The 10499-nt window shown below is 54.8% G+C and overlaps 1 protein-coding gene across 3 annotated transcripts in view; it reads left to right on the top strand.

Annotated features, from left to right (window-relative positions):
* POM121C (POM121 transmembrane nucleoporin C) overlaps positions 1-10237 on the top strand; it is a 236358-nt gene extending 226121 nt beyond the window's left edge. For 2 of the 3 annotated variants that reach the window (XM_069614776.1, XM_069614775.1), the window contains one exon: positions 9851-10175. In XM_069614776.1, the coding sequence (XP_069470877.1) occupies positions 9851-9948 (98 nt within the window). In that variant the 3' untranslated portion in view covers positions 9949-10175. Of the gene's footprint in view, positions 1-9850 lie in introns of all 3 variants that reach the window. The other variant, XM_069614777.1, reaches the window with a different exon arrangement.
* The last annotated feature ends 262 nt before the right edge of the window (positions 10238-10499 follow it).

Genomic DNA, 10499 nt, shown 5'->3' on the forward strand with positions numbered 1-10499 from the left:
GCATGAGTGAAACCAATAGTTGCCCCAATTGGACAACTCGCTGTTGGAATGATGCAGATTCTTAACATTTTAGGGCTTGAACTTGCTTCTAGGCTGGATTTTGTATAAGAGGACTCTTGCAGCTATTTCTTCAGATCCGTGTTGGAGCCAGGCTACCCTTCTTGATGAGCTATCTGAAGGAAGTCTTGATGCCTGCCATTGCTGCCTGCATCTGGCCCAGTGAAGACCTGTGACTACCTGATCTCTGAAGACCCTGAACTGTGCTTCAAACCTTGGGACGGGATCAATTGGCCTAGACACCTTAAGGATCCAGCTGGCCTGTATCAGTGAACCTTGTATGTGGACCAGACGAGAAGAATCCTTGCACCTTATCAAGTCGGGGGTGGGAGGGGGGTGTAAGTAAATGCAAAGCATTTGTCCCCATACTCCGAGCATACAAGGTGGTTCAAAGATACACAGGCACACTAAGTTTATATAAAAAATAACATTTATGTATACACCAAGGTAAAGGCTGTTAAGGCAAGTACTAATCACAGTAAAATCACAGTAGAATGAAAGGTTGCCTCCTTTAAATCAAAATGTAATAAAAGTCAAAGTAGGATAAAAGTGATTCTAACTCTTGTAACGGGTAAGCAAACATTCAGGACTCTTGTAGCTTAAATTACCCCCTACTTAACCAGACTTCAGAAGTAAAACCCTGCATTATGTGCTATAGACAGCCCAGGGGACACCGGGGTCCAGTGGCCAAGGGACAGAGGAAGGAAGCAGTTAAGTAGTTGGTAGAGCAAAGTTGTATCAAGAAGTATTCTTGTTTGAAGGGAAGTACAATAGTTTTTGAAAACTAGGCCCAATGGGTTGTTCACCCAAAGGGGACCTTTGGTGCCCTGAGGGGGTGCAGGTAACTGCTTAACTGCAGCCCTCCCGTTGCACTAAAACACACAGCAAGACCAGGTAAATACCAAGACTTGAGAGTTTTTCAGTGGTGAAGGTTGGAACAGGTTGGACCATCAGATGAGGCCACAGTTGTCTCCTGTTTTTTCTTTTTGGGTCTAGCAGGCTGAAGGTCCTTTTGAAGCGAGCAGCTGGAAGCACTCTAGCAGTGGGACACCATCGGTGGATTTCCACGGCACAGTTGTGGAGCAGTACACAGGCTCTGGGTGCAGATTAGTTAATGGGCGGTGGAGTTTGCCCCCATTTTTCTTGGTCCTCATCTCGGTTGAGGGAACCAGAGTAGGATCCAGTCACCGGAGTTCAGAAGAATGCCTCCCAAGTTAGACTAGACCATCCTTTGGCAGATGTTGCACTGCAAAATGGTACAGAACCCATGGTAATTGGTGAATTGCAGGCCGTAGGGGGAGGTGGGGATCTCAGCTGTTCCAGTGGTGACTCAAATTGAAGTGGCTCTTGGGACTGGTTGCCACCAGTCCAGGGGAGGGAAGTCATCCTTTTCAGGGGTTTCTGTCGTCCAGATTTTAATATCTGGATGCAGCAGTTACTCAGCTGCCACTGGCGGTCGCTGGAAGTGGCTGCAGGTATCCTTCGTCTTCTGCTTCTTATATTCAATCCAGTGGTTGGTTGAGGTTCAGTTCCAAGACCTTCGCCTTATATGGTGAAGATCTGGCTAAGCATGCAAATCTTGGGGGTGGGTGAAAGCTCCCTCTTGCTGGCTGCCTCTCTGGCTCCCTCTTGCTGGCTGCCTCTCTTGGTGGCTCTCCCCCGCCCTCCCTCCCCCCTCTTGCTGGCTGGCTGGCTCTCCCCCCCCCACCCCCGCCCTCCCTCCCCCTCTTGCTGGCTGGCTCTCCCCCTCCCTCCCTCCCCTCTTGCTGGCTGGCTCTCCCCCTCCCTCCCCTCTTGCTGGCTGGCTCTCCCTCCCGCCCCTCTTGCTGGCTGGCTCTCCCCCGCCCTCCCGCCCCTCTTGCTGGCTGGCTCTCCCCCGCCCTCCCGCCCCTCTTGCTGGCTGGCTCTCCCCCGCCCCTCTTGCTGGCTGGCTCTCTCCCGCCCTCCCTCCCCTCTTGCTGGCTGGCTCTCTCCCACCCTCCCTCCCCTCTTGCTGGCTGGCTCTCTCCCACCCTCCCTCCCCTCTTGCTGGCTCTCTCCCACCCTCCCTCCCCTCTTGCTGGCTGGCTCTCTCCCACCCTCCCTCCCCTCTTGCTGGTTGGCTCTCTCCCGCCTTCCCTCCCCTCTTGCTGGCTGGCTCTCTAAGGCCCTCCCTCCCCGGCTGGCTCTCTCCCGCCCTCCCTCCCTCCCTCCCTCCCCGGCTGGCTCTCTCCCGCCCTCCCTCCCTCCCCGGCTGGCTCTCTCACGCCCTCCCTCCCTCCCCGGCTGGCTCTCTCCCGCCCTCCCTCCCTCCCCGGCTGGCTCTCTCCCGCCCTCCCTCCCTCCCCGGCTGGCTCTCTCCCGCCCTCCCTCCCCTTCTTGCTGGCTGGCGCTCTCCCGCCCGCCCTCCCTCCCTCCCTCCCTCCCTCCCTCCCTCCCTCCCCTTCTTGCTGGCTGGCTCTCTACCCCGCCTAACCCTCCCTCCCCTTCTTGCTGGCTGGCTCTCTAACCCGCCTAACCCTCCCTCCCCTTCTTGCTAGCTGGCTCTCTACCCCGCCTAACCCTCCCTCCCCTTCTTGCTGGCTGGCTCTCTCCCGCCCGCCCTCCCTCCCTCCCCTTCTTGCTGGCTGGCTCTCTCCCGCCCGCCCTCCCTCCCTCCCTCCCCCCCTCCCCTTCTTGCTGGCTGGCTCTCTCCCGCCCTCCCTCCCCCCCTCCCCTTCTTGCTGGCTGGCTCTCTCCCGCCCTCCCTCCCCCCTCCCCTTCTTGCTGGCTGGCTCTCTCCCGCCCTCCCTCCCTCCCCTTCTTGCTGGCTGGCTCTCTCCCGCCCTCCCTCCCTCCCCTTCTTGCTGGCTGGCTCTCTAACCCGCCTAACCCTCCCTCCCCTTCTTGCTGGCTGGCTCTCTAACCCGCCTAACCCTCCCTCCCCTTCTTGCTAGCTGGCTCTCTACCCCGCCTAACCCTCCCTCCCCTTCTTGCTGGCTCTCTCCCGCCCGCCCTCCCTCCCTCCCTCCCTCCCTCCCTCCCTCCCCTTCTTGCTGGCTGGCTCTCTCCCGCCCTCCCTCCCTCCCCTTCTTGCTGGCTGGCTCTCTCCCGCCCTCCCTCCCTCCCTCCCCTTCTTGCTGGCTGGCTCTCTCCCGCCCTCCCTCCCTCAACCTCTTGCTGGTTGGCTCTCTCCCGCCCTCCCTCCCCTTCTTGCTGGCTGGCTCTCTCCCGCCCTCCCTCCCCTTCTTGCTGGCTGGCTCTCTCCCACCCTCCCTCACTCCCCTTCTTGCTGGCTGGCTCTCTCCCTCCCTCCCTCCCCTTCTTGCTGGCTGGCTCTCTCCCTCCCTCCCCTTCTTGCTGGCTGGCTCTCTCCCTCCCCCCCCTCCCCTTCTTGCTGGCTGGCTCTCTCCCGCCCTCCCTCCCCCCCCTCTTGCTGTCTGGCTCTCTCCCGCCCTCCCTCCCCCCTCTTGCTGGTTGGCTCCCTCCCACCCTCCCTCTTGAAAACACGCGCACTTGAATACGCACGCGATTCTCAGATCCTCGCGCTACGGAACTCCTGCGCTGGAAAAACACACGCGCACTTGAAGTCGCACGCGACAGACAGATTCTCACGCTACTGCGCTGGGAAACACACGCGCACTTGAAGTCGAACGTGACCAACAGATTTTCGAGCTTCCGCGCTGGGAAACACACGCGCACTTTAAAAGTTCAATAGTACTAGTACTAAAAATAACTTTTCTCAAATGTTTTCAAGGAAAATGTCATTGGGGAAGAACAGTTACTGTACAAATAAAGTCACTCATCTCCTGAGCGAATTCATAAAGATCTTCTGAGTCTCCTGTCTTCAAAAACGAATTCCTGTCAACTGATGTCTTCTCCCGGAACCCCCCCTCAACTGCTAACACCTGAAGGATAAAATCCACCAGGCCCAAGTCTAAAGCAGGAGCAGCCACAAAACACGTCCTCTCAGATGGGGTTTTGATGATGAAAGGCACAGAGTGACAGTTTAGAATGTTCATTGTTGTTCTGCATTCTTCCAACCAATCAGAGCTGACACTGTGAGACTCCATTTTGCTTTGGGTCAGAACCAGGATTCTGAGTCAGCAAGTTAAGGCCAAACCAACTATAATAGAAAACTTCCCACCCACACAAGGCCAATCTGAAAAGGATAATTAAAGTGAAATAAGGAGAAGGAAACTTAAATGAGGAAAAAGATAGCCTGAATAGGGGAAGGAAACCTGACATCTGGCTCTCTCCCGCCCTCCCTCCCCCCTCTTGCTGGTTGGCTCCCTCCCTCCCCTCTTGCTGGCTGGCTCTCTCCCTCCCTCCCCCCCTCCCTATTGCCCTTCCCCTCTTGCTGTCTGGCTCTCTCCCGCCCTCCCTCCCACCTCTTGCTGTCTGGCTCTCTCCCTCCCTCCCACCTCTTGCTGGCTGGCTCTCTCTCTCTCCCTCCCCTCTTGCTGGCTGGCTCTCTCCCTCCCCTCTTGCTGCTGGCTCTCTCCCTCCCCTCTTGCTGCTGGCTCTTCCCCCCCTCTCCCTCCTCCCTCCCCCCCTCTTGCTGGCTGGCTCTCCCCCACCCTCCCTCCCTCCCTTCTTGCTGGATCTGGCGCTCCCCCACCCTCCCTCCCTTCTTGCTGGATCTGGCGCTCACGCTCTCTCCCTCCCCTCACTCCCTCCAACTGGCTGGCGTTGGCTCTCTCTCTCTCTCTCTCTCCCTCCCAACTGGCTGGCGTTGGGTCTCTCTCTCTCTCTCTCTCTCTCTCTCCCTCCCTCCCTCCCAACTGGCTGGCATTGGCTCTCTCTCTCTCTCCCTCCCAACTGGCTGGCATTGGCTCTCTCTCTCTCCCTCCCTCCCAACTGGCTGCCATTGGCGCTCTCTCTCTCTCTCCCTCCCTCCCAACTGGCTGGCGTTGGCTCTCTCTCTCTCCCTCCCAACTGGCTGGCGTTGGCTCTCTCTCCCAACTGGCTGGCGTTGGCTCTCTCTCCCTCCCAACTGGCTGGCGTTGGCTCTCTCTCCCTACCTCCCAACTGGCTGGCGTTGGCTCTCTCTCCCTACCTCCCAACTGGCTGGCGTTGGCTCTCTCCCTACCTCCCAACTGGCTGGCGTTGGCTCTCTCTCCCTACCTCCCAACTGGCTGGCGTTGGCTCTCTCTCCCTACCTCCCAACTGGCTGGCGTTGGCTCTCTCTCCCTACCTCCCAACTGGCTGGCGTTGGCTCTCTCTCCCTACCTCCCAACTGGCTGGCGTTGGCGCTCTCTCTCTCCCTGCCTCCCAACTGGCTGGCGTTGGCTCTCTCTCTCCCTCCCTCCCAACTGGCTGGCGTTGGCTCTCTCTCCCTCCCTCCCTCCCTCCCAACTGGCTGGAGTTGGCTCTCTCTCCCTCCCTCCCAACTGGCTGGCGTTGGCTCTCTCTCTCTCTCTCTCTCTCCCTCCCTCCCAACTGGCTGGCGTTGGCTCTCTCTCCCTCCCTCCCAACTGGCTGGCGTTGGCTCTCTCTCCCTCCTCCCAACTGGCTGGCGTTGGCTCTCTCTCCCTCCCTCCCAACTGGCTGGCGTTGGCTCTCTCTTCCTACCTCCCAACTGGCTGGCGTTGGCTCTCTCCCTAACTCCCAACTGGCTGGCGTTGGCTCTCTCTCCCTACCTCCCAACTGGCTGGTGTTGGCTCTCTCTCCCTACCTCCCAACTGGCTGGCGTTGGCTCTCTCTCCCTACCTCCCAACTGGCTGGTGTTGGCTCTCTCTCCCTACCTCCCAACTGGCTGGCGTTGGCGCTCTCTCTCTCTCCCTGCCTCCCAACTGGCTGGCGTTGGCTCTCTCTCTCTCTCTCTCCCTCCCTCCCAACTGGCTGGCGTTGGCTCTCTCTCCCTCCCTCCCAACTGGCTGGAGTTGGCTCTCTCTCCCTCCCTCCCTCCCAACTGGCTGGCGTTGGCTCTCTCTCTCTCTCTCCCTCCCTCCCTCCCAACTGGCTGGTGTTGGCTCTCTCTCCCTCCCACCCAACTGGCTGGCGTTGGCTCTCTCTCCCTCCCTCCCAACTGGCTGGTGTTGGCTCTCTCTCCCTACCTCCCAACTGGCTGGCGTTGGCTCTCTTCCTACCTCCCAACTGGCTGGCGTTGGCTCTCTCTCCCTAACTCCCAACTGGCTGGCGTTGGCTCTCTCCCTACCTCCCAACTGGCTGGCGTTGGCTCTCTCCCTACCTCCCAACTGGCTGGCGTTGGCTCTCTCTCCCTACCTCCCAACTGGCTGGCGTTGGCTCTCTCTCCCTACCTCCCAACTGGCTGGCGTTGGCTCTCTCTCCCTACCTCCCAACTGGCTGGCGTTGGCTCTCTCTCTCCCTACCTCCCAACTGGCTGGCGTTGGCTCTCTCTCTCCCTACCTCCCAACTGGCTGGCGTTGGCTCTCTCTCCCTACCTCCCAACTGGCTGGCGTTGGCTCTCTCTCTCTCTCCCCTCCCAACTGGCTGGCGTTGGCTCTCTCTCTCCCTCCCTCCCGGCTGGCTGGCGTTGGCTCCCTCCCTCCCAACTGGCTGCCGTTGGCTCTCTCTCCCTCCCTCCCAACTGGCTGGCGTTGGCTCTCTTCCCTCTCTCCCTCCCAACTGGCTGGCGTTGGCGCGCTCTCTCTCCCTCCCAACTGGCTGGCGTTGGCTCTCTCTCCCCTCCCAACTGGCTGGCGTTGGCTCTCTCCCTCCTGCCCTCCCTCTGGCTGGCTCTGGCCCTCCCTCCCTCCTGACCTCCCTCTGGCTGGCTCTCCCCCTCTCTCTCGCTGTCCCTGGCAAATAGTACGTTTGTACTTGCCTGTCAACGTGTAATTCTTGATTGCTTGTTGCGGACCCCTGATCCCACTCACCTTTCTGGAGATTAAGCCTTGTCCACTCTTCATGTTACCTTGTTTGGTTTAGCTCCCAGAGTTTCCCCTGTTCACTATAATTAGGGTGGCCTCCGAAAACTCTTGTCGACCAGGCCAGAGTGTAGAAATCCACCTGAGCATTACTTGTTTGAGGGGAGGGTGTGGGGGGAGGCAGAGTACATGCTGAGCAGCTGGTTGTGAGTCTAGCAAACTGTCATAATGTGATTAAGCATGTCGTAACTGGGTGTGGGAGAATTTTCGCCTCTTTTGCTGGACTCGGGACATTTTAATTTTACCCCTGGAGTGAGTGAGACCTTCTCTCACTCATGTTTTACCTGATTTGGATTTTTGTTTTGTGTTGGAGTTTGACCAACTCTATAGGCTTCTGCTTTTTGTATAGTGACACACTGCACCTTAAGTGCCGCATCACTGAGAAATCCTTTAGATTTCTGATAAGGTTTAACTACCTTTTCTTGTGCGAACTACAGTTCCCAAGAATAGTAAAGTGAATTTGACTTTGCTTACCTTTTCTCTTAGGTCCAGCACACACCATCTTATGTGGAGTGCTGGGGGGGGAGGGTTACCTAGTAGCCCCTTATCCTACTTTCTCATGTAACCATTTAGTTACCCTCACTTCTTTAAATGGCTGGTGAAAGTGGTAAACTTTTTCCTACCATTGTGTTTTTCTACCGCAGGCTGAACCCTCAGCTGCAGTACAGCACCCATGGGTGATCATTTTGTCAAAATGGGTGCATTCATTTTTAGTCATTTTCTGTTTGAGGTCTGTCTTGGGTTTTACTCTGTGCGTGGAGACAGATTTGAGCCCTTTGTTGGTCTTGTCTTTGGCAGGCTTCAGCCCTGAAGCCTGCCTCTGGCTCCAGTGTTTCTGGAAGGACCGGATGTGAGGGAGGCGAAACTCCACAGTCCTTTGTCTCTAGGAATGCATGAATGCAACTAGTCCTGAGTGGGACCAACTAACACACAGACAAACTCCACTGGATCACCATCTCTGACTTGCTGTGCCTCTCCGTTGCTTCGGAAGCCCACTGCCAGGGGGCGAGAGTCTGTAGTCTAACATCTGCCGCAGTAACAAATCCGCCCTAGAAGCTGTAGTAGCCTCTTAAGAGCCCTCCAGAAGCAGGACCTTCGATCCAGAGTACATGACTGAGTTAAAGTCCAACCGGTATCCGTATAGGTGCTGTTTGTCGGTAGCTACAGGCCCTTTTCAGTTCAAAAGCACAACCTCCCGAGTACTGCTGCAGGAGCCCTCCAGACGCCCTCCCTCTTGTCTCCACGACTGAGGCTCAGGATCCAGGGTTTGGACCACTCTTCTAACCAGAGATACTGTTTAGGCTTGGGGTACTTGCCTTTAGCCGCGCTCTTCTCACTTGGGGATTGCATTGACTTACATTTTTCAGATGCGATGTCTACTCCCTTCTCACAGGCTCTACAGCTTGTGACTCTAAGGTGATTTTAAACTCTAACTTTGCAAGACTTTGATCTAAGAAGTGCATCAGACCTACAGACTGTGTCCCTAATGACTTTGGCTGTCTGGCTCCCTGAAGGCTCTTCTAGTCCATTGACTTTGATATTGTTTGTCCCTCATAGGTTAAATGTTACATTGTAAAGGTATTTATACCGTGCACCGTCACCAACGGAGTTGGTCCCCAGGCGGATCTGCAAATGAGAAGGTGGGATGGGTTAGTAAGGTGAAGAGGGAGTAGGATAGTGAGAGGAGTTGTGTTGGCAGCTTCAACTCTGTATACACTGGATGCTGAGCTTTGGTGCGAGTATCGCATCGATGTTAGTCCTCCTGTGCTTTTGGTGCAGCTTGTGTGTTGCGGTGTGGTGAAGTGCGTGCGGGTTGTTGTGCGAGCCCAGACGCAAGTCTGGCTAGTGTCCATAATTCTATCCAAGTGTGGGAAATGTTAAGGGTATTGGTACCGCGCCCCGTCCCCAACGGAGTCAGTGGTGGTGTTTTTTTGGCAGATCATCTCAGTATACACCGTGCAACGAGCTTTGGTGCAAGTGTCGGAGCGATGTCAGTCCTCTGGTACTGTAGGGGTAGTTTGTGTTGTTGTGAGGTGCTTGCGGTGTGAGACATGGGAGTGTGATTTTTGAGTGAGTTAAGTTTGCAGAAAGTTTGAGCTATTGTTTAGTGGGTTATGTTGGCATCTATTCTTCCCAGTATGGCTAGTTGCCTAGGTTTCGGGAATCCTGCATGGTTCGAAAAAAAGGCTAGATTTGTGGTAGCTTGTAGTATACTGTTACTGCTGGTAAAGGCTCATCTAGATTTCATTGGAGAATTAAGTTGTCCTCACTCTTTATTTTTCCTTTCTGCAACCTCCAATCTGCAAATGTTACTCGTGTGATATGTAAATGCCATTACTGTCCTTGTGACAGTGTAGTCTCAGTGTGACCACCAATTCTTACCCAACTCTGGGCAGTCTAGAGGACCTGGTATTTAGGTGTTCAGCACTGTGGCAGCTGGCTGGGGTGGGTTAGCTGGTGCAGTATAACTCCTCGCCTCCACTGCAGCTTGACAATCGCTGGCTTCACAATGAGGTGCCAATTATCCAGCTCCAGCAGCAGAGTGTAGCTGTATTATGGACTTCACGCCATACTGCACGGTTCCACACATCTGCATTCCTGGTGGAGTTCCTGAGTGAAGTGCAATTCGAAAACATTACTTGATCAGAATTTATATAACTCAAAAACCCACAATCCCCTCCAGTTTGACAGATAGATGCATAGTTATCTGAATCAAATAAGATCGCTGTTTGAAGGTATCTCTGCCATGCTGGCTCAAAAAAACACTGCATTTAGTTAGAAACTCAAGGTGGGCTTGTCGCTATAGATGCTTGGAAATTTGCGATACAGTTCTGATGGGCAAAGATTTGTGGACCTTGACATGAATTCAAATTGACAATCACACAGCATAACAAAGATCAGGTTTATTACTTTAACATTTCGAAATGTTTTTCCCTTCACAGGTTCACCTGCCCCTGCTTTTTCAATTGGTGCTGGTAGCAAGCCATCTGGAGCGCGGCAGCGGCTGCAGGCAAGAAGGCAACACACGCGCAAGAAGTAGCAGATGCAAGTTTAAAGGCATAACTTGTAGAGTCGGTGGCATATCCTGTATGGGATTTCTCCTAGCGGTGGAACTGATAGTCCAAATAGTCCATTCTAGAAGATACTTGCACAGGGAAGGCTCTTGTGCTTTGGACTTTTGCCGGTGTTCGCTAAGCTGTAAGAAACCAGTTCTAGGCCTGGGATAGTCATTTCCTTGGAATCCGGCACACTGCTTCTAAAACCACCCATCATGCTTGTTTACTTGAACTGTTTCATTGCTCATAATGGTTATACACTGCTGTACTTGACCTAATGACTTCAGTCATTGAAAGTATGAAATTGCCCCCTAACCCTGTCATGAAACTGCCCACAATATGGATGCTCTTTGCAAATCAGTTTTGAAATATATTGGGCGGTTGCCTAGGTTTCAGAAACAACCTAAAATCTTGGTCACACCCAAGCCCCCACATGCTCCTGTGCTTGTTTTTGTCCCATTTCACTTCTGAGAAATTCTCACTTTCTGAAATATTCTTCATCCCATTGCCAATGACCACCTGCTATTTAACTATT

Source organism: Ambystoma mexicanum, chromosome 9 (assembly GCF_040938575.1).
Source record: "Ambystoma mexicanum isolate Mex_15411 chromosome 9, UKY_AmexF1_1, whole genome shotgun sequence".
NCBI classification, from domain to species: domain Eukaryota; kingdom Metazoa; phylum Chordata; class Amphibia; order Caudata; family Ambystomatidae; genus Ambystoma; species Ambystoma mexicanum.